We start from the raw sequence: 24,406 nt of genomic DNA, 5'->3' as shown, positions 1-24,406 counted from the left end.
GTTCCTCTTTGCTCTTTATGTGCTACTTCATTTATGTTCAAGGCTCTCATCTCTTCTCTCTCTCTCTTTGGTTCAAAGGAGTGTGAGTGAGAAGTGAGGCTGAAAATGGCATGTATGAAAATAAAAGTGTAATTCATTTTACACAAAACCGGCCCTATTTTACAGTCAAAGGGAAATTGATTTTAGGTTAACCATAGTTTTTAGTCCACCCAAACACTCGTAAAGCTGTAAAATGTTTTCTATAAAATCTTTTAGTTGAACCAAACACAGCCTTAGAGAAATATTAGTAGAAGTAATGTGCGTGTGTATGGTTGCCCTCCCTAATCGTCACAATTTCAATGCAAAGTGCGTGTGTGGTTGTGTGCAATAAGCGAGTGTGCACTAGTATTTAGCCTTTATAATATTTATTTCTCTAAACTAATTTCATTAATTAAATTCATGACGGGATCTACATGAATGTAAAAGAAGGGGGTACCGCATTATTATAGGTACTAATAATTTTTTTCTCAAGCGCATACCTAATTTCACAACTTGTTGATTTGTGTAATTATGAGTGGCAGACATTTTATGTTCATCACTAATTACATGGATCTATCACTTTTAGTTAGGGGTGACAATTTGTGTTTGCAAGTTTGATTTGTGTTGTATCTAGTCATGAGGATTCGACTATATGGGTTGACCCGCACTAGACCTGTTTAGTAAATGTGTTAAGAATTCTCCCTGTTTAGTAAATGTGTTAAGAATTTTCAACACTAATCTAACATGTTTATTAATGTATTAGAATATTAATACTATATATAAAAAAAAAAGTGATATTAATTATTTATTAAGATGAAACTAGTAAAACTGGTCAACTTAACTAACTTTGGTTCAACTCTTGGGAAAAATATTGTTGGATTGCTTTTTTTTTTGGCTTACCTACTCAATTATAAACTTTGGTTTTTTAGTTTTTTAGTTTTTTTTTGGGGGTAATACTATGTTATTTTAGTTCTACATTTGTACATACTCAATTATACATTTATTAAATGATGATTGAATATTAGTATCTTTCTTTTCTGTTCTGAGTGAAAATAATACACACGTACCATCACACACACTACACTATGCTTAAATTATCTATTAATCGCACACCCGACCAGCCGACCTATAGTTAATAGCCCTGTTGGTTTCATCACGAGTATGATGAACCTCTATGGTGGTCCTCACATGGACAAAAAAAAACTCCTATCAACTTTTCTAATCTATAATCATAGGCACCTGGACCCCACAAGTAGGCTCGAGGATTAAAACTATGATAACTCAATCTCAGCCATCTGATCCACTGAAAAATCAGTGAAATCAGGGCGTGACACGTGGCCGTTTGGCCTGTTTTCGGCCAGACACACTTGACATGTTTGATTTTTTTTAAAAGCTATAAAGTCTTACTAGCTTTTTATGGTTAGACGGACCTTATTTAACTATTAAAAATTTTATAAATTAAATTAATTAAAATTTAATAAATTAAATTGCTTAAATTAGCCTGAGATTTCTCATCGCTATTAATAATTGGGTCCAGTTAATTGAAAAGTCATCCATTTATGAAAATATTTTATAAAAAATTAAAAAATTGTAAAAATTTTTTAATTTTTGATAAATTTCTTTTCAAAAATAATATATTATTATATACACAAACGTTAATAAAATCCTTAATTATTAATGCCATGTTTGAACATGAGACCACGCTACATGAGGTTGAAAGCTTAATATGGAAAAAAGTGATTAACGTGCGTAGGAACGATTGTAATACGCAAACAGATTCAAAAGAGTGTGGATGTGGAGTAGAATACTTGTGTTCTACACAATGTCAGATTTGTCAGCAAACTGATGCAAAATTTAAAGTTTTGAAACAACAATAGTACTCGGAGTCTGCAGACCCCGGCGAGTGGGAACCGGAGAGTCCAGTGGGCCCGACCTGGGCTGTCCGAAAGAAACAAAGTATCTCACATACTTGGTAAGCGTGCCATGTCCTTCGACAGTCCAAAATTGTACCAAATTTTGGATTTTATGAGGCATAGGGTAATAGAAAATAATTAAATAAATATTCAATTAAGAGATATGATAAACGTTTCATTAGATACGTTTTTTACAAAAAAAAAGGATTTCATTACTAGTGTCTTATCGTGGAACGATTAAATTCTCATTTATCTATAAAAATACTATATTGATAAAACAATAAAACATAGATACAATTCATTAGTTACAGAACATCAAAAGTATGAAATCCCAACTTGTGTGTATTTGAGGTTTTGTTTGGAATATACTTATTTTGTTAAAACTAAAAATTAATTGCTAAAAGTATTATAGATAAATGTAAAAGTTAGGTAAAATAGTATAGTTGGACTTATGAATAGTATAAAAAAAAATGCAGTTAGATCCATAAATATTAACAAAAATAATTTGAATAGTAAAATAAGATATTTTTTTAATTTTTGCCAAGCACACACTTAAGGGGTAAATGTAGTGGATTTATTTAGAAGACATGACTATAATGAAGTATTTTAAAAGAGTATAGCATTGTACATTGGTTAGTGTAGTTGTATGTTTGAATTGAAGAACATATGTTGTAGTATGAATGTACTCTCATTTAACGCCTTAAATTTCATAATTAGATGTGAGACATATAAAATTTATTTATTATATTGATAAAACATAGATACAATTCATTAGTTTCAAAATATCAAAAGTATCAAATCCCAACTTGTGCGTATTTTGGGGGGGGGGGTTAAAATATAGTGGATTTTTTTTTGAAGGCATGAATATAATGAGGTATTTTTAAAAATATAGTATTGTACATTATTGGTTAGTATAGTCATGTATTTGAATTGAAGAGCATATGTTGTAGTATGAATGTACTCTCATTTAACACATAAAATTTCCTAATTAGATGTGAGACACATAACATTTATTTATTATATTGATATAACATATATACAATTCATTATTTACATAACATCAAAAGTATCAAATTCCAAATTGTGTACGTGGGGTGGGTAAAATATAGTGGTATTTTTTTTAAGGCATGACTATAATGAATTATTTTAAAGAGTATAGCATTGTACACTGGTTAGTACAGTCATGTGTTTGAATTGAAGAGCATATGTTGTAGTATGAATGTACTCTCATTTAACGTCTTAAATTTCCTAATGAGATGCGAGACACATGACATTTATTTCATTTTATGTGATTTAAATAACATTTTTTAAAACCTAGAGTTTTACGTGTCTTACATCTAGATTAAATTGAAAAAAAATTAGGGAATTTAAATGAGAGAAGATCCCTTCCTAATACAACATTAATAAATTTTCTTAAGTTTTAACTATAATTTATTCCGTTTACATGATAAAAAATTATCAACCAATTTCCAATATATGCTTGCCCTTTTTTTTAAAAAAACCAATAGTATTTGCCTGCACTATTGTTTACACAAAAGTTATGCCCTTGGATCAACTAATCCCAACAACAACAAAAAAAAAAAAAAATTGTTAACAAAAAGCAAATTTCTAATTCGCATTAAATGAAGTTGCATTGAAAAGCATCTTGATTAAAAAAGAAAAGCACATGACTTTGCACTGAAAATGATGAAATCAATCAAAACGACAAAACCCAAAACAAACTTTAATAAAACACAAATTAATCAAATTAACATTCCAAAAACCACGCTTAGAAAGGCGAGCCCACGGCACGTAATCTAAGAACACCCGCTTTGTAACCCACCTTCCCCTCCCCCACCCGCCAAAACAAAAATAAAAATAAAAATTAACCGCCGTTTCGTCTTTTTCGCAAAAATTAACGGCCATCCTAATTCGTTTTTGTCCACGTCATCCACTCACCTAGTTTGTACGTTACTATTGTGTGGGTCCCACAGAAAAAGGCCGTGTCGGGTGCTAAACCCAGCTGTTACGGAAAGACAAACCCACACTCCAGAAGAAGAAGAAGAAGAAGACGACGCCGTCTCTTTCTTGTCCTTAGTCTTTTTTTTTGCTTTGCTTTTTTGCCTTTAGTTTGCCTCATTATCTAAATCATCTTATGATCACAAATAGGAATAGAGTTTTGTCTTTGTGTTGTAGTTAGCTTAGCTTAGTTCTCTTTTTTTTGAGAAAAGCTTAGGTTATAGTTGATAAAGTACTATAAAGTGTCTTGTGTTTCCGTTGGGTTTATTGATAAACTGTTTTGTCGACGAATAAGACATTTAGACTTCGAACTCAACATATATTTAAATTAAATTGGTATTTTGGTTTAATAATAAAAATAAATCATTATGAAGCTAGCTCCATATAGTAAAGAAAAGTGTTATGTTTACGATAATTTTAAAATATTTTTACAACAAATTATAATTTAAATTTACTAATAAAATTAATTTATCTCACCAAAAACCCGTAATAACCTTCTACTAATGATTTATTGTGAACATATCATTTTCTCTACGTTAAATTGTCATCATAATTATAAAAATGTTACAACACTATTATATTTGGAATAGTGTTTATTTCACATTATTGCACACAAAATATGCACGAGAGTTAGACTCTTGTTGTAGTACATTGGGTTAAATAATGTGTTTAAATTTGGTGAGAGACTAAAATTAAGTATGTGTTTAAGTTTGCTTCTCAAAATTTAGTGCGTGTTTCCTACTTTATAACTCGCTTTGCATAATTAACTGCTGTATGCAGTTTTAATTGTGGCGTATGAATTTAAGGTTTATTGAAAAAAGAAAATCTTAATTCTTGACTTGAAGTCACAATTTTCAAAAATTGAAGTTCAATATACAATTGTGTCCCGTATGCATTTCATATACAACAGTGTGCACTAGTTATTACCCTCATATTTATGAATCGAAAAATCTTATTAGACTCCCATACCCATTGCATTTTTTTTAAATTTAAAAAAACACCATTTTTAGCCGTGTAATAACGTGTGTACGATAAGTATGTAACATGAGTAGTGTGTGATACGAATGTGGCACAATCATTACAGATTATATTCACACCATACAGTTTCTAAAAAAAAAAAGAGAGCAAATATTCAGTTTATTCATTTCTCTCACATATAAAAACAGAGAGAGAGAGACAGACAGACACAAGAAAAAGCCACTATAGTATCTGCTTTTTCTCTTTATCCCTCACCAACACCAACACCACCACCACTACTACAAACTCTTTACTATTTCAGAATTCAGAAACCACGCGAGCGAACTCTCTTTTTCTTTTTTCTTTGCTTTCTTTTTTTCCCCACTGCAATCACCTACAGCCGCGTTTCACTATAGCGAATGTGCAACTGAACTGGTGTTGAGACTTGAGAGAGATCACTGTGACCGTTCGATCTTTTTCCAGATCAATGGCCAGCGTTTCGTCGGAGGAAGCCTCCGGCTCCGGCTCTGGCTCTGGCTCCGGCTCCGACCAGGAGCAGAGCGAGCGGTGCGGCAGTTACAGCCTGAGCGCTGACGTCAGCGAGTCGGAGAGCTGTAGCAGTAGCTTCTCGTGCCGGCGGTTCGAGACTGAGTGTGGAGCTTCGAGCTCCATGACGTCGTCTCCTCGTCCGGTGGCCGGTAATTTCCTTTTTCCGGCGCCGGTGATGCTGCCGGTGATCGGAGGCAAGGACGTGGTGGTTTGGGACGAGAAGAAGCCTGAGAAACCGGAAACCGATTTGTCCGGTACGTTGTATTTTTCATTTTTATTTATTTATTTATTTTTTGTTTCTAAATTTGGTGCTAAATTGACTGTGTGTGAGAACAAAGAGAAATTGAACCTTTTGAGTCTCAGAAGTGAGACTGAGGAGTCTTTGGTGTTTGGCTCTATGGGGCTGTAAAATGAGAAACCCAATAGAAAATGTGGGTATTTTGCTTTTTCATCAATACCCATTTCCTTTAATTTCTCTGTTACCAAACAGGGCAATGCTGTGTTTTGTTAAGCTGAGATCCAAGTTTGTGTATTGTACAGTTGTAAAAAAAAATATCAGTTTTGTAATGGGAAATTAATAAATTTGCTCTATTTTGATCAACATGGGGCACTTGATGCAACAAAGATGATTTATTTTGTTACCCCATTTGGAATTTGAATTAATATATGTACTTATTTTGGGTGTAATTGCAATAGAGGTTGAGATGATGAAGGAGAGGTTCGGTAAGCTTCTTCTTGGGGAAGACATGTCTGGAGGAGGGAAAGGAGTTTGCACTGCCCTTGCCATTTCAAATGCCATCACCAATCTCTCTGGTTAGTCCTCTCTGCCTTGTCGCGTGCTTATGTATGTTATAAGTTTGGGTAATTCTTTTTGTACTGAAGTTTAGTTTTGTGTTGAGATGGCAGCGACTGTGTTTGGTGAGCTGTGGAGGTTAGAGCCGTTGGCGCAACAGAAGAAGGCAATGTGGCGCCGTGAAATGCAATGGTTGTTGTGTGTGAGTGATTCGATTGTGGAGCTTGTGCCTTCGATACAACAGTTCCCCGGTGGGGGCACGTATGAAGTCATGGCAACGCAGCCACGCTCCGATTTGTATGTGAATTTGCCCGCGTTGAAAAAGCTTGATGCGATGTTGCTTAGTATGCTTGATGGGTTTTGTGATACGGAGTTTTGGTATGTTGATCGGGGGATAATTGTGGGTGAAACGAATGACCGTGATGCTTATGGATCGTGTGGTGGGAGGCCTTCGATTAGGCAGGAAGAGAAGTGGTGGTTGCCCTGTCCAAAAGTACCGCAGGATGGGTTGTCAGAGGATGCCAGGAAGAGGTTGCAGCAGTGCAGGGACTGTGCAAATCAGATATTGAAGGCAGCTTTGGCAATTAATGGTAGTGTGCTAGCTGAGATGGAGATCCCCAGTGCTTACTTGGATACCTTGCCGAAGGTACAGGTTTCTATTTCTATGCTGATAGACTTACAGTGTTAAACATGACACAGCTGAAGACTAAAGATGCTATCACATGTTAATTAGTTTTCTTTCTATGTTATCCTACTGGTTGAAATGGTAGCAAACTAAAGGAGATTTAGGTGCTTGTGGACATGGTCTTAGAAGAATGCTTATCCTAGATGGGGATCATTTGATTTTTTATGGTGCTATATCCCTACTAGACACTAGACAGGAGTTTGGAAAGTAGTTGACAATTAAACCTGAGGTTATCTATTTTCTTCATATATCAATGTCCCTTGGCAATCCTGTTGGATTTGTCATCATATAATGTCCCATAAAAATTGGTGAACCTTTGATTTTAAAATTTGATTACCAATTGGCTATTGATCTTGGAGAAATGTCTTCTTTGCATGACTATGTTGTTCACTTGTTTGTTGTTGGTGTTGCATGCTTTAATGGTGTCAGTTAAGTTTCAACTCTCTTTTAAAGAAAGTTAAAGATATCATTAATTGCATAATTTATGAGACTATATCTTTGATGTAACTTGAAGCTACCTGCAGTGTATCAAATACTTACCAAATAAAAAAGTTACCAGCAGTGTAATGAAGGCTGGGGTAGTGGGGACTAGATTGTTTAAAGAATATGGTTTTGCATTTGCTCTAGGAATAATTTGTCTTTTTGGCAAAAGATAGCTGAGCCTTCTGAAAGTGAAGGATCAAATGTCTGCACTCCATTCCTAATAGAGTGACTAAATTTTACGCTAGTCATCAACCTATAGAAACCCTTCTACTTTTTTCAGGTATGGGACTGGATGTGAATAAAATATATAACACTAAGCATATATATAGCTGGAGTTGATCAGATGACTGGATTGTTTATGAAAAATAAAGAAGCGTAAGTATCAGACTATTTAGCTATACCCATTGGTCTAGGATTCTGGTCAGTTGTGGTATTTGTCACATTATGTCTATGCTGGAACCCAGTAATTGACTATTCCACTTAGTGTAAGATAAGTCAAATCTAAATGTGTTTCTCTTTTCTCTGTGCATCTTGGAATTGTTAATCATTGTTGGTTTCTTTCTTCTTACACTTGGCTGTTAGCAGGCCATACATCGAAGTATATTTTAATTTCCAAGATTTGTGGTAAGGAGTAGGAGTAAAACTCAAAATTGCAGACAATTGAACAATGAAGCTACAAGCTATAATCCTAAGCCTCATCTCTTATTTGTCCATTCAATACGCCATTTGAATAAAAAAAAAAAAACACTTCTTAAAGTAAACTGATGGGTCCACAAAACAAACAGCTTCACCCCTACCAGGAAAAAGAAAAAACTGAACAAGGCTATAAGGGATTCTTTTCTATTTTCATGAGAACCACAATTTTTCAATGTTTAACATACCTACTCTGTTTAGAGGAGATTTATTTTTTATGAGTAAATTAATCTCATTCTCGTAGTGAATACTATCAGTTGTTGCTTAAATGCTTTTCTTTTCAATTGTTCAACTATGGTTTGGGCTAGATATTTGAGATTTAATTTTTTGTGTGTGTTGAAAGCAATAAGTTATGAATCTGATAACATATTCATCACATGGAAGCTATATATAAATTAATATTAAATGGTAAATCCAATCTAACCTTAGTCCCAAAATTTTTGGCTATGGATCCTCGATAGACTAGTTAGGGTTAGCCACATGTATTCTTTTTTGCCAAATCAATTCTGTCTGAAGTTAGATTCTTTCTTACTACCTTAATTGACATGTCCTCTTTTACTAATACTATTATTGTTATTTTAGGTCTGCTACCTTTTTTCGAGATGGTAAAGCAAGAAATTATATATCTACAGAATAAAATAGATGGGTAAATCATGTTGGTATGCCTTTTTATATTTTTAATGGTAGAAGGTGTGCATGATGCCTTTAAATAATTGTAGGGCTTAATGGAATTTAACATGTCAGATCATTAGTAAATTCAGAATGTCACTCAATCTTTGGTAATTACTGATTCATTACATGCATGAACATATATTCAACATTTTTATAGTTTATTTATCTCAACATTTTATTTGATTCCTTAATTGTCTGATTTCCATTGCAGAGGGGAAAAGATTGTCTTGGTGACATCATTTATCGCTACATAACTGCTGACCAGTTCTCACCAGAATGTTTACTTGATTGCCTGGACCTGTCATCTGAACATCACACTCTGGAAATAGCTAATCGGATAGAGGCATCAGTTCATGTCTGGAAGCAAAAAGACCAGAGGAAACTTGCAAAAAAAATGAAAGCTAGACGTTCGTCTTGGGGTGGCAAGGTTAAGGGCCTTATAGCTGATTGTGAAAAGAGTAATTTTTTGGCCCAAAGAGCAGAGACCCTCTTACAGAGTTTAAGGCTTCGTTTCCCTGGCCTCCCGCAAACTGCATTGGATATGAATAAGATCCAATACAATAAGGTATTATGTTCTGGCAACCTTTTATTTTATCCATTACACTTGACATTACAAGCACAGGCATTACTTTAGATAGTGATGCAAAATATGTGATGACTCACTTTTTGGGCGTATATCACAAGAAGTAGCTAATCTCTGTTAGTTGCCGGTGAAAAGTGGTTGACATGGTGGAGTGTGGAAAATTGGTTTCTTGGAAATTTAGGGGCATTGTGATATGTAGGTTTGGTGCATCCTTGCGTACAATCTGTCAACCATCATGCTCTAAGCATATTCATAATATGTGGGCTGTACCAAAAAATAGTTCAAGAGACAGCAATATTAGATAATTAGAGTCATTCCCTTGGTAGAGTGGTACTTGGACCATTTTAGTAGGGCCTTATGAGGCAGATCACAGATCATCTTATGGTATAGGAAGTCCCTTTTTTCCGATATGGAAAATCTTTAAGTCTGAACAAATTTGATAGGTATTGGATGGGAAATTTGATCTGTAGATTATCTGCGTACATTTTGTCTGTTTAATGAAGGTTCCCTCCTTGTTTTTACCATGCTGTGGCCATACAGTGTGTTTCAGTAAAAGACAATGAGAACTTTCCAGTGAGTTTTGAAAAAGAAATTTTTTCTTGCAGGATGTTGGGCAGTCAATTCTTGAAAGCTACTCAAGAGTAATGGAAAGCTTGGCCTTTAACATAATGGCCAGGATAGATGATGTCCTTTATGTAGATGATGCGACTAAGCGATGTGCTGCTGCAGAATCATTGTCCCTTTTCAGCAGGGGGGGACTAGGTGGTCTTCCTATTCAGAAACGAATGTCTCCTAGCCCCTTCTCAATCCACCACACTCCATATGCCTCTCCATTTGGAACTCCAACCTTCTGTTCTTCTACTCCCATAATGGGAAGCCCGGGGAGGGCACCTTCCTCTCTAAGGAGGACCAGTTTTAAGGAAGCAACAGACCCGAAGTCAGAAAAATTAGTAGTCCCTACAGATTATGATAAGGTGTGGTCATATGCTGGGAATCTCAGTTCAAGAAGGGTTTCAGGAGATGCTCCAGAGCGAGATTGAGTTCAAGTAAAGTTATCCTTCTAGGGTGGAATTAAGTTGAAACAGTTAACTGAAATTAACTAAAGAGTTGCATAGCTAGTCTGGAAAGCCTTAAGGCTGTGGGGAACAAAAAAATGGCAGGGTGTAATATTGTATATTCTGTTAGCAATATAATCAGGAAGGTTTAAAAGTTTTGACTTCAGATCATGGTTTTCACCAGGTGATAGGTGAAGAGCGAAGATTATTTTTTCTTATATTTTGGTTGCTCTCTGAACCTTTCTTTTTCCATGTCAAAGCCAATATGATGTTCCCACCGAGAGCATGATTGATTCCTAACTATTGACGGTTTTTAATCTAATCTATGGTTCCGCTTTTAACATGAAGATGGTATTCTAGAACATAAATGAGCTTAAAATGTGTTTGGATACCTTTTTTTTGCTGAAATTTTCAATTATTGCTGAAAGTATTATAGATTAAAGTAAAAGTTAGTTAAAATAGTATAATAGAGTTCATGAGTAGTGCCAAAAAGTGCAATGGGACTCATGAATAGTAGCAAAAATAAGCTGAATGGTGAAATAGTTTTCATTTTTCATTTTAACCCAAAGGCACACGTATTCTCTATTTTTTTTTTCCCTTTCATTAGTAGATTTTATTCAATTGGAGTACAAGTTTAGAGCACCATACAAAACACAAGTAGCTAGAGGCAGCATACGAGAGACTACACTGCAATAGGAACAGACTAAACTCCAGCAGCACCAAACTACGTTAAGTAGCACCTCCAATGACGCATCATCTAACAAACCTTAGAGTGGACCATGACAAACACCAAACTATATACATGCTACAAGTTTAGAGCACCATACAAAACACAAGTAGCTAGAGGCAGCATACGAGAGACTAAACTCCAGGAGCACCAAACTACATTAAGTAGCACCGCCAATGACGCATCATCTAACAAACCTTAGAGTGGACCATGACAAACACCAAACTATATACATGCTACAAGCAACTGAAGACTACTAACCGTAGATTACATCAAACTTGGCACTAGTAACCAGACTATTAAACATCATCAAACACATAAAGAGGAACTCTCCTAATGCAGCACAGTACTTTTTTTTTTTGAATGGTATTGATTTAGATACCTCATCAAATTTCTCATGAAGGTTGTTCACTTATCAATAAAGAACAACACGTGTGCACTCCATGTGTATGGTATTTTTTTTTTTGTATGGTACTTTACTTTGAAGATATCAAGTACTGGGTAATTTTTTTTCACTCTTTTTTTCTTTTGTAAATTTTATATTATTAAATGGATTATAAATATTTAAGATAGTAATTAGTTTTTAGAGTATAGACCGTGGAGTGATTTATTATATTTTATTTATTTATTTATTTTTCCTGTATGGTACTTTAGTTTTAAGAAATCAAGTACTGAGTAATTTTTTTCACATTTATTTTTCTTTTGTAAATTTTACATTATTAAGTGGATTATAAATATTTAAGATAGTAATTAGTTTTTAGAGTGTGGACCGTAGAGTGATTTATTTATTTTCTCTTTTTGTATGGTACTTTACTTTCAAGAAATCAAGTATTGGGTAAACTTTTTTTTTTTTTTTGTAAATTTTATATTATTAAGTGGATTATAAATATTGAAGATAGTAATTAGTATTTGGAATGTGGACCGTGGAGTGATTTATCTTTATCTTTTTATATGGTACCTTATCTCATGTGAGAATGCATAAGGTCCTACCATATGGCGCTCTAAGTTTCCATTTAGATTTTAAAACCTTTTTCATTAAGTTTTTAAACTATTATCCAATAACTTATAGCAACTTATCGTTACTATTAGTTATTGATATGGGCAAAGATTGAAAATTAGACCAAACAAATGTAATTCTCTAAAAAACAAATGACTACTTTCTCAAAATAGACAAAAAGCTCATGCCTAACCATTATGATTTATGACTCAAGTCTGAATTCTCCACCCAAGTGTAGCTCAAAACCTACAAAGTCTGACCCACCCCTACAATTGTGTACATCAAAGGTTAAACCTTTGTATTTGCCATGTATCCTCAAAAAATGTTAAAGCTCTGTGCAGCAAAATTTTGTATTATTAAGTGTATTATAAATATTTAATAGAGTAGTTAGTATTTAAAGTGTAGACTGTAAAGTAATTTATCTTTATCTTTTTTTTTTCTTTTTGTATGGTACTTTACTTTCAAGAAATAAATTACTAGATAATTTTTTTTTTCACATTTCTTTCTCTTTTGTAAATTTTATATTATTAAGTGGATTATAAATATCTAAGATAGTAATTAGTATTTAGAGTGTGAACTGTGGGGTGATTTATCTTTATATTTTTTTTTCTTTTTATATGGTACTTTAATTTCAAGAAATCAAGCACTAGGTAAATTTTGTTTTCACTTTTTTTGTTGTTGTAAATTTTATATTATGAAGTGAATTATAAATATTTAAGATGGTAATTAGTATTTAGAGTGTGGAGTGTGGAGTAATTTATCTTTATCTTTATCTTTTTGTGTGGAGCACTTTACTATTGAGTGATTTATCTTTATCTTTTTTTCTTTATTTTCTTTTTGTATAGTATTTTACTTTGAAGAAATCAAGTACTTGGTAAATTTTTTTTTTTCTCTTGTAAATTTTATATTATTAAGTGGATTATAAATATTTAAGATAGTAATTAGCATTTAGAATGTGGAATGTGGAGTGATTTATCTTTATCTTTATCTTTTTGTATTGTACTTTACATTCAAAAAATCAAGTATTGGGTAAATTTTTTTTTCTTTTGTAAATTTTATATTATTAAGTGGATTATAAATATTTAAGATAGTAATTAGTTTTTAGAGTGTGGACCGTGGAGTGATTTATTTATTTATTTTTTGTATGGTACTTTAGTTTTAAGAAATCAAGTACCGGGTAATTTTTTTTTCTATTGTAAATTTTATATTATTGAATGGATTATAAATATTTAAGATATTAATTATTTTTTACAATATAGATCATGGAGTGATTTATTTATTTTTTTTTGTATGGTACTTTACTTTCAAGAAATCAAGTATTGGGTAAATTTTTTTTTTGTTGTTGTAAATTTTATATTATTAAGTGGATTATAAATATTTAAGATAGTAATTAGTATTTCAAATGTGGACCGTGGAGTAATTTATCTTTATCTTTTTGTATGGTACTTTACCTCATGTGAGAATGCATGAGGTTCTACCATGTGGTGCTCTAAACTTCCATTTAGTTTTTAACACATTTTTCATTATGTTTTCAAACTATTACCCAATAACTTATAGTAACTTATTGATACTATTAGTTATTGATATGAGCTGAGATTGACAATTAGACCAAACAAATGTAATTCCCTAAAAACAAATGACTACTTTCTCAAAATAGACAAAAAGCTCAAGCCCAGCCATTATGATTTATGACCCAAGTCTGAACTCCATCCACATGTAGCTCAAAACCTACAAAGTCTGACCTACACCCATAGTTGTGTACATCAAAAGTTAAACCTCTGTGTCTGCCGTTTATCCTCAAAAAATGTTAAAGTTCTGTGCAGCTAAATTTTGTAATATTAAGTGCATTATAAATATTTAATATAGTAATTAGTATTTAGAGTGTAGACTGTAGAGTGATTTATCTTTATCTTTTTTTTTTTTGGTATGGTACTTTACTTCAAGAAATAAAGTACTGGGTAATTTTTTTTTTCACATTTATTTCTCTTTTGTAAATTTTATATTATTAAGTGGATTATAAATATTTAAGATAGTAATTAGTATTTAGAGTGTGGACTGTGAAGTGATTTATCTTTATATTTTTTTCTTTTTGTATGGTACTTTAATTTCAAGAAATCAAGCACTAGGTAAATTTCTTTTTTCACTTTTTTTTTTTGGTAAATTTTATATTATTAAGTGGATTATAGATATTTAAGATAGTAATTAGTATTTAAAGTGTGGACTGTGGACTGTGGACTGTGGACTGTGGAGTGATTTATCTTTATCTTTTTTTATCTTTTTCTTTTTGTGTGGTACTTTACTTTCAAGACTATTGAGTGATTTATCTTTTTCTTTTTCTTTTTTTTTTGTATGGTACTTTACTTTGGAGAAATCATGTACTGGGAATTTTTTTTTTTCACTTTTTTTTCCTTTTGTAAATTCAATATTATTAATTAAGTGGATTATAAATATTTAAGATAGTAATTAGTATTTAGAATGTGGACAATGATTTATCTTTTTCTTTTTGTATGGTACTTTATTTTGAAAAAAATCAAGTACTAGGTAAATTTTTTTTTTCACTTTTTTTTTCTTTTGTAAATTTTATATTATTAAGTGGATTATAAATATTTAAGATAGTAATTAGTATTTAGAGGGTGGAATGTGGAGTGATTTTTCTTTATTATTTTTTTCTTTTTCTTTTTGTATGGTACTTTACTCTCAAGAAATAAAGGATTGCGAATTTTTTTTTCCTTTTGTAAATTTTTTTTTTTCTTACAAATGCTTTGTTAATATTAGGTCTTTTATTTTGGTAATACTAAAAAAATGTGTTACATTTAACAATCTACAACATTTTCGTGTCTCTCTATCTTTCTCTAGAGCCTTATCTAGTTAGTTATATTAGTTCTTAAATTTTTTTTTCCCTTTCACTTTTGTTTTTAAAACTAAAACGGTGGGTATGTTAAAAGGCAAGATGAAGAGAGAAAGGTGTGTTGAAATTTCAAGAAATTGATGAGATAATAGTAAATATAAGTTAATTTGATCTTTAGGGTAACAATAAAAAAAACTTAATGAAAAAAGGTAAAACAAAAATGCTAAATGCAAAATTTGGCACACTACAAAAAAAAAGTTAACTAGCGAGGATAAAATACCCTCGCAAAAATTCAAATATCGTCGCAAAAGGTTATTAATGAGGGCATATGACCCTCGAAGGCCATCGTATTTGCTCTTATTGCTAAAACAGATTTTGTGACCATACCTTCGCAAATAGATAATTTACGAGGGCAATCCACCGTCATTGTTGAATAAATTTTTTCTCACAAATATATCACCAAACGACGAGAAACGTCAACGACTTATTTTTAGCGAGGGGAAGCAGTAGTTGTTAACAACTATTTGTGAGGACCTTCATACCCTCACAATTAATTATTTGTGAATTCCAAATTGACGACATACTTTTTAAAGACAAATAGAGTCGTCGCTAAAATTTATTTGTGAGGGCTTTTGACCCCTTACAATTAGTTAGAAATAATAGTGATGACGTTAAGCTGTCACTTAAAAAGTTTTTACAAGGGGTTAAGTGGCGTCACTATTCTATAAATTGTGAGAGACTTTATCGTCACTATAAAGTTATTTATGACCAAATTTTTATGTTAGTGATAATATTTATAATATTTTAAATGTTTTATTATTTATTTATTTTTAATTTATTTTATATCATATTTGTTTAACTATCCTATTACAATAGTGCAATGGTTACTAAAAATTGATCCATTGAAACATGAAAATTCTTATAAGTTCAAACTTTAAAATATAGAATATACAAAGAAATCCTAAAATTAAACCATGACATAAAAATATTGTTTTAAACAACTAGAATTATGAAAAAATCTATATTAGTTTTCCTCTAGGTCACCCTCCAAGTAGCTTTTGACCTCCATGTAATTGTTTGAGTTGTCCTCTTCATCTCTACTGGTACCATCCTTAAAAAAATAAAAAGCATTAAAAATGAGTTAAAATGAAACAATTAAAGTGAATTTGTATTTGTATCAATGCTTCAATAAATAAATACACATATTACTATATCAAATATAATCATATAATATATCATAAACAATAGTAATAACTTTTTTTTTTAATTTAACAATTTTGATTACTTAAACCACTATCAAAATTAAATATAAATTAAAATAATACAACAATTGTGAAAAATGTAAACCACAGATAATGGTTAGAGAGAGTGCAAGAGAGATAGAGAATTTATGACATGTATTTCATTTATACTCACCCCTCATTCTCCATCCATCCAATTATCCACCATCTTTTTCCAAAAGGGTGTAAGAATGAAGGAAGGACTGTTCTTGTAACAATCTTCTTTCTTTTTGTACTTCTTAAAATAGGATTTTTAATGTGAAATATCCAATCAAAATAGTGATGTTTCACATATTCCACAAATGTCTTCTTAGAGCATACATTAATTGGACCCTTATATGTTTTGGAACTTTTAGTGGAATTTAATTTCAATATGGTTTACCTTAATACCAAATATTGCAGTCCATAACACACCATCCCAATTCCTTATCACAATAAATGAGTGGTTAACCTGCAAAATAAGAGTATAATATTAATAAAAATGTTATCAATGCACCTACAAACTTAGTACTGTAATCTACATGGCATAACCTCATGCACTCCTGCATAAAAGTATGTTGGTCTCAAGCTTTGCACAAAAAGTATAATTAAGTTATGTTGTTCTCAAATTGAAACAATATACTTGGTTTCTATAGGATTTTGATCTTCAATATTGACATCAATAGGAATTAAGTAAACCAGAAAAGCTTGAAGATGAATCATAGAAATGAACATCTAAATAAACATAGATCTGGTATAATAAGTAAAATGAGTACATATTGTTAGCCACAATATTTTTTTTTTAAATTTAAAAACTACATAAAATAGGAACTAACAGTAATTAAATGAAGTAACATTTACAGTAAAAAGATCACATATGGCATACCCTCGTTGTTCATGGATTTGATTGAATGAACATATCATTGATTTTGCCAATGAAATTCTACTTTAAGCCAAACCATGTAAATATTACAGTAAGACTTAAAAAAAGATAGTATGCATCTAACTAAAAGTTTTTGTAGTCCTCTCTAATTTCTACCATATGGTATACCAAAATTATATTTGCATCATAGATTATATGCCAAATATTTTTTGCTAGAATCCTATAAATTGTTTAGATTTTCAGAAGGGACAAATGCAATAAGAATCCATGACTACAATATCTCAATTGTTTGTCAATATCTGAACTTATGATCATTTACATGCTTATGATGGACCTACCACTTTCATGCATTTAAAAAAATAAAAATCCTTGCAATTCAAAGGCATCACAAACAGTTTGGTCAAATTTGCTATGAATTTCTTAATCGGTTGTAGGAGCATCAAAAGTCATTGCAACAAATTGGTTTTCATACCTAGTACCATAGCATCACTGACAACTCAAAATTTAATATGAATATAGTTAAATGCAGTATGACTATTACTGACTATGTTATATCGCATACTATTTGACATTTTTTGTAATGCACCAAGAGAAGTACTCATTATCTTAGAAGACAATCTTTCCAATGTGTAGCTCATTGGTAAGATTGAATACTTTCTTCAATTTGGGGAATCCTAATATACCACTAAGAGAGAGAGAGAGAGATTGTTGAGGTTAGATTGTACATTTCCTTTTTTTTTTTTTAAAGAGTGATTGAATATTTTCCTTAACTATACATCTCCATTAGTTTACACATGAGAGCTGAATTAAGACTTGGAAAATAAGTAGGAAAATTCGTTTTAATTTGTTAGATGAGATCATTGAATCTTGATTGCAAACCGTTGTTTTCAAAGAAGCTGAAGAGTGTGTGTAGTCTGAAGGGAAGCTTGTACGGAGGAAGAGAGCTTCTAAGTGAGTCAAGATTTTGGCTTTTAAGTTTCATCTACATGTGGAAAAGGATAATGCCTAGGTCATAATATGTAAGAGAATAAGTGAGTTTGGGCTTTTATAAGGTTTGGTCTGATTTGGTCTAATTTTCAATAGTAGCTCACCTTTTAGATAACAGTAAAAAAAAAAAAAAAGTTAACGTGATAATTTGGATAACAGTAAAAAAAAAACTTAAAGAAAAGAGGTAAAAAAAGAAGCTAAATGAAATATTAGAGCGCTACATGGAAGAGTGCATGAGGTCTTACTTTTATATACAAGTGTTGATTTATCATATTTTAGATTCAAAAGATGTGTCAGGGTACATAATGGTGCTTTTAAATTTGAGGAAATAATCATACAGATGAGAAGGTTAGATGTTAAACCTTAGGATTGAGTTTTGTAAGGGTATTCAAGACGAATCCAAATTTTCTGTCACACACTTCTTACTTCACTTTATACTACTTGAATAAATACATGCCACATGTATATTAGTTTAATTAAAATACTAGATTTATGCTATTTTCTTATTTCAAAATTTTTTATTATTTAGATTTAGATTAGCATTTCATTAAAAGAAAACTCATTCATATTCCCACCGCCATCACCACCAACTTTGCCGCCAAGCTAATACCACCGGTCACTGTCCTCTTCAATTTCAAACCAATTTCAAAGACGAAACCCACCACTTTCTCCCTCTCAAACCCAAGAAAAAAAATCCACCCAGCACTAGAATGAATGTTCTATTAAGGTGTCCCATTCATATTTTTCAAGCCTTCAAACTAGCCTTATGGCACTCCAAAACGAATCCCTTCATTTCCAAACTCTAAACCCAGAAACAGCTCTTGATTGGACTCACCTTGTACAACAAGCTTATGGGCCAAAGCTTCTTCATTAATATCGATGACAACAACACATCCTCACTCTGTAAATTGCATTCAGATTCTCAGTGATTGAATAGCGAAGTTTGGAACTTTCCAATCTTTCAATTCAAAGATTGAAGGTTTTGGGATTTTTCAAAAGCTAACTTCGATTTGGGACCTGAGCCGATCACCAGTTTTTTTTTTTTTTTTTTTAGTGGGTTTGAGAGGGACAAAATGACTGGAGCCATACCCGGAGGTGTTGATGGTGTCGGTAGGCTCTTGATAGTGGCTCTGCAGAAGGTTGGTGGTGATGAAGGAATACGTTGGGTTTTTATTTTTTAATATATTTATTTATCTTAGGAAATTGAAATGAGAAAATTATTTGTGAAGTATAAAATAGAATAGGAAGAATGAGACAGAAAATTTGCACTCACTTGCCTTTGAATAGGTTTTTATGTTGTAAATGCGGGTTGTCAACTCTCAAGTTCTGTTTCTAGGCTTAGTTTGTTTTGTTCATTGTCATCCTTTGGTTGTTGCCTTAAATTTCTGTATGTCTTGTACTTTTGATTTTTTGTTTTTGTTTTTGATGATGCCGAAAAATCAAAGCAACACCTTCAAAAGGAAAAAAGAGGACCTAAAAGAGAGCACCGGTGTGGTGCCGGCCAAAAACCCTTCAAAGGTCAAGTTAGAGTCTTATTTTTCAACCCTAGAGTGTCAGAGTTGAGATAATTGTGCGTACCTTGATGCTAGGGTTTTTGAAGTATTTACATTGGCGTAGAATTACCTTTCCTTTTAAGATACAACTTCCTTCTTGAACTCTTTTCCATATAGGAGTCTTCTTATTATGGTCAAACGTGTAACGCAAGAATTTCAAGTATATACGCTTGTGTGGAGATAAAGCAAAGCCGAGTCAAACATAATCGTGTAACACACAACTAAGAATTTATAACCAATCCATATAGGACGGATACTCAATGACCTACACCGTCCTATATGCATTTCCTGCGGTATCAATCTGTCTGCTTTCGCTCCGTCCAACAAGACGGAGGAAATATCCGTCTCCTATTTTTATCCCCTTCAGTTTTTGTTTTTGTTTTTTTACAAAATTACTTTCATTCTTCCATTTAAAGAAGGGGAAAAAGAAAGCTTACAAGATCTTTGATTTGGTAGATCATGTTCAAATGTTTTTTGGGTTTAGATTGTGGCTTTTAATCTAGATTATGTACAAATGTTTTTTGGATTTTAAAGAATTTTTTGGGACCATCCAAAATTATATTATTTATATAAGGTCTACATACATTTTATTTTTCAAGTGGTTATTAGAACTTTTTTTTTTTTTTGAGAAACACACATATATATGGTTATTAGAACTTAAGATCCTTTAAAGTCATGAGATGTATCCAAGAATGATACATGCTGTTTAGTGTTTGTAAAAAAAGGAGAAGTCAAAAAACAAAAACCCAAAAAACAAAACAAAACAAAGCATACTAGATAGAGTTAGGAGAAATATCGAATCGGTCTCAGCCAAGTTTCTAGCTCACTGTTGGAAAAAATAAAAAAAAATATGATAAGCATCCTCTACAGCTAAGTGTTTTATTTATTTATTTATTAAGAAGCCTTTAAAGTCAAGTTATTAAGGTAACTCTACTACTTGTATTGTGAAGTTCTTAAAACCCTAAACCCTAAACCCTAAATATTTTCTGAAAAATAATTTTTTATTTTCATGTGTTTGTTTGCATATAAAATGTGGTCAAAGTTGTAAAATATTCTCCATTAACAGTGAACTCCTTTATTGTAAAAAATTTGGTAAAACATTTTACAGAAACACACAATGGCTTCCTCTCACTCCATTTGATGGTAGGCCACTGGTTTGGTGTGCTAGGCAACTGGTGTAGTCAATCTGATGGCCGAAGTTGCCACTTTGACGACTGGTGCCAGTGGTCCAATAACCAAGCTGCCGTTCTAACCACCAATGATGGAGTTCCGGTCACTGGACTTCTGACAGCGGTGACTGAGCCATTAATTTTGGTGGTTTACTAGAAGAATTTCACTTGTCAAACCAAAAACTTGAAAATATTTTACTAAAATTTATTTACATATAAAATATTTTACTTCAAAACAAATAAAGCAATTTGAATGATTTAAAATTTTCCCCAGCATCACTATGGGGATGGTAAAAATTCTTTGCCTTGTTTGTCTCGTCTTGTCCTGTTCGGTCCCGTGTGGGTTTTTCCAGTCCTAATGATGTGATGAAATGAGGATAGGTTTTGCTCACCCGCCTCTGCCCCGAATGTTTAATTGTTGCTGATTAAAAAAAATATATTTTAAAGGTGCTTTGAAGAATCAATACAACATATGTTCATAAAAAAAATATGAAGTTACTATTGTTAGGATTTAAATTGGCAAACTCTGTGACATTGTTATCTGAATGGGTTTGCATTCCTTTTATCATTTTGTGAAACAAAAAACTCAGAAATTTGGACATTAAAGCGAGCTGGTAAGAGACTCGGGTAGAGATTTTGCATTGGTTTGCTTTTGTAGTACTCAGGGAAGTCTCTCGCTTGAGTGAGCCTATCAGATGCTACTTTTAATTAGATCTTTTCATGGAATCCGCGTGTGATATTTTTTAATCTGCATGCTGAGAGCAGAGATTTGGGTGTACTAAGCTATAAAGGAAAATTGAAAGGGCAATTGTTTTTGGGGTGAGAAATAAAAAAGAAAACATCACAGAGAACTTTGAGTGTTAGGCTTGCCGAGCAAAAAGGACAAGGGAGGAAGCTTGGGGTTTCATGTTTATGTGCTCTGCCATTTTCATATACACAAAAGAGTAGTGAGGGTCTGTGTCACATTTTTATTGCTTTTGTGATTAATTGTTAAATTATTTATTTCACATTGTTAACACATAGATAGGGGTCTAAATTATATTTTTCACCATTGGTAGAAGAAAGACAAAAAGGATAGCACAGATTTAGGGTTAATATCCAAACTTGCCTTAGCTGCTTATACAAATTATCATATTTTAGATTCAAAAGATGTGTCCGGGCTGGTACATAATGGTGCTGTTAAATTTGAGGAAATAGTCATACAGATGAAAACATTAGATGTTAAACCTCTGGATTGAGTTTTGTAAGGGTATTAAAGACTTGCCTTTGAATAGGTTTTTATGTTGTAAATGCAGGGTCTCAACTGTCAAGTTCTGTTTCTAGACCCCATAAAAAGAAAGAAGCTCTGTTTCTAGCTTTAGCTTAGTTTGTTCATTGTAATGTTTTTGTTGTTGTTGCCTTAAATTGCTGTTTGACTTGTACCTTTGGTTTTTTATTTATTTATTATTTTTTATTTACAAAATTACATTAATTCATCCGTTTAAAAGAAGGGGGGAAAAGAAAGTTTATAAGATCTTTGATTTGGCGGATCATGTGCATATGTTTTTTTGGGTTTTAGATTGTGGCTATTAATCTAGATTATGTGCAAATGTTTTTTTGGATTTTAATGAATTTTTTTTGGGACCATCCAAAATTATATTTTTTTATATAAGGTTTTCATACATTTTATTTTTCAAGTGATTGTTAGAGCTCGAGATCCTTAAACTCATGAGATGTGAAAGGAAATACCAATAAATTGATTTAGATAGAATAGCCAGTTTTCTGCCACCATTGATTTTCAATCACAACAAGATTTGGATATCTAATAAAATAGGTGACAAAGCTGTACTGATTTTGATCCTGTTGCTTTCAACAAATCAGGTCTTCGAATGACTTCATGGATTGGAAAAAGATGAAAAAGAACTAGGGTATTCATAAAGGCAATATCAAAGCAAATTAATTACTGTAACACTGGTTTTCCAGGAAAACCCTCATCCTCATGTACAAGAGTTTTTGAATCACACAAAATTCAACTGAATGTATAGATCAACTTATCCAATCTTTCACAACTCATACAAACTAGTACAATTACATTAAAACATTGCAATTTACCACAGTATTGACAACCGATCTTAACATCTGGAATCAGAAAATTTTTGGGCCAACAAATATCCTCTCAAGATTGGATACTTCAACATTCCTTAATTACAGTAAGGAAAAAGCCTTGGTAATGCAAAGAACAACACTTTCTTCCAATTTCGGAACCTTGTCCATGTAAATGGATCATGATCATGTGGCTGGAACAAATCGGAATAACCCAGGAAATGTTCTAAGGGTAGAATTTGACGAGTTTGCAAATCAGCTACATATATGTCATGACCATTTAGTCGGTGAGTACGTAGACCCATCATTGTATGCGTTGATTCCCACCTTGGCTCACTAAAAACTATGCAACTCCCCTTGCAGTTGGCGAATAGATGAGAACCTAATACAAAAAAGCTGCAATTAATACCCAAAAACAGTACCAAATTCCCCAAACCTTCCATGATTTTCCATCTTCTGATCATCATGGAATAAAGAAATTCTAAAACTAACCAGTTCCCCATTAGGCTTAAAGCAATCTAACTGCCCAACAGATCGTGTATGATGTTCGCGGCTAGGACATATTCCAACCTTAACCAACTCGCCATTTGGAGATTGAATTAGGAAAATCTTGGGCCAGTACTATTGCTGAATAAATTGCCCAACTCACTTCTCCTTTCATGAAAAATGTGAAAATTCTGATTGATGGAAATCACATAGTAATCCCAATACAAGGGGTAATATAATAATCTAGTCCATTGACTCGAATAAAACCAATCCCCCACCACAAGGTTCCAAAAACAATTCAAAATCCTCATTGTCTTGGCTTAACCTCCTGAAAGCAACCTTTTGAAAGCCAACTTACTCTCATCACCCAAGCAGCATGGTTCTTTGGTTCATACTGTAGAACACATTCTTTATTTGATTCAAACACGTGGAGGTTCAAAGAGTCCAATACGTTCTGAGAGCCACTACTTTTTATTTTGGAATTTGTAAGGGGATGCAACATACGCATTTTGCCATGTTCATCTTCCTCTACCTTTACAAAGCAGAATTTACGAGTTTTAGGCAATTCAACATAATATATGGTGCGTTCTACAAGGTAGAAATGATTGGCGACATGGCGGTCATATGTTGGGATTTTTAAGCGACGTGGTGGTTTGGGTGGAGGTACAGAGGATAGCCAAGAAGTGCAAACTGATTGAAAGTGGCGTACATCACTAGCTGTCTGCATACGTTTGGAAATCAATACCAGAATTTCTTCTGGGAGTCTGGACCAATCCGCCATGGATATATGTTAGGATGAAAAAAGTATATGAAAGGTGCACACAAAAGATCACGCAAACAACACTCTTGTGAAAAATATATTTGGGTTTAGAAGCAGTAGCACGAAGGTGCTGATTTTGTTGTTGCCACGGGGATTGGGATGGTCTTGGCTGAGGTAATATTAAGGGCTATATGGTAGCAACACAAGCCTATAGTTTTCTAGTTATCAGTGTTATGCGTCGATGAGATTTATGGAT

The 24,406-nt window shown here is 32.6% G+C and overlaps 2 protein-coding genes across 2 annotated transcripts; one reads left to right on the top strand and one right to left on the bottom strand.

Moving 5' to 3' along the window:
- The first annotated feature begins 5,112 nt into the window (after positions 1 to 5,112).
- LOC142643765 (rop guanine nucleotide exchange factor 1) lies at positions 5,113 to 10,613 on the top strand. The gene is made up of 5 exons (XM_075818481.1): positions 5,113 to 5,689; positions 6,132 to 6,248; positions 6,342 to 6,874; positions 8,973 to 9,326; positions 9,950 to 10,613. Exons 1-5 carry the CDS (start codon positions 5,374 to 5,376, stop codon positions 10,382 to 10,384), a joined length of 1,755 nt encoding a protein of 584 aa, XP_075674596.1. The 5' UTR covers positions 5,113 to 5,373; the 3' UTR covers positions 10,385 to 10,613.
- A 5,382-nt stretch (positions 10,614 to 15,995) lies between these two features.
- Positions 15,996 to 24,171, bottom strand: LOC142644546 (F-box protein SKIP23-like). The gene is made up of 4 exons (XM_075819133.1): positions 23,749 to 24,171; positions 18,936 to 19,001; positions 16,634 to 16,702; positions 15,996 to 16,082 (listed from the first exon to the last, which is right to left on the bottom strand). The coding sequence occupies exons 1-4, from the start codon at positions 24,169 to 24,171 to the stop codon at positions 15,996 to 15,998; spliced, it is 645 nt and encodes a 214-aa protein (XP_075675248.1).
- Between the last annotated feature and the right edge of the window lie 235 nt (positions 24,172 to 24,406).

The sequence above is a fragment of the Castanea sativa genome, chromosome 7 (assembly GCF_040712315.1).
Source record: "Castanea sativa cultivar Marrone di Chiusa Pesio chromosome 7, ASM4071231v1".
NCBI classification, from domain to species: Eukaryota; Viridiplantae; Streptophyta; class Magnoliopsida; order Fagales; family Fagaceae; genus Castanea; species Castanea sativa.
This window is presented reverse-complemented; position numbering and strand designations above follow the sequence as displayed.

What these genes read in the sequence shown, in the direction of transcription:
- LOC142643765 (XM_075818481.1), top strand. Translation starts at nt 5,374, where the DNA reads ATGGCCAGCGTTTCGTCGGAGGAAGCCTCCGGCTCCGGCTCTGGCTCT. An exon ending in ACCGGAAACCGATTTGTCCG is followed by an intron (nt 5,690 to 6,131) that starts GTACGTTGTATT and finishes TAATTGCAATAG; the next exon opens with AGGTTGAGATGATGAAGGAG. An exon ending in TGCCATCACCAATCTCTCTG is followed by an intron (nt 6,249 to 6,341) that starts GTTAGTCCTCTC and finishes TTGAGATGGCAG; the next exon opens with CGACTGTGTTTGGTGAGCTG.
- LOC142644546 (XM_075819133.1), bottom strand. Translation starts at nt 24,171, where the DNA reads ATGGCGGATTGGTCCAGACTCCCAGAAGAAATTCTGGTATTGATTTCC. An exon ending in ATGCTGCTTGGGTGATGAGA is followed by an intron (nt 19,002 to 23,748) that starts GTAAGTTGGCTT and finishes TGCAATTTACAG; the next exon opens with AGTGAGGATGTGTTGTTGTC. An exon ending in CCATAAGCTTGTTGTACAAG is followed by an intron (nt 16,703 to 18,935) that starts GTGAGTCCAATC and finishes CTTATTTTGCAG; the next exon opens with GTTAACCACTCATTTATTGT.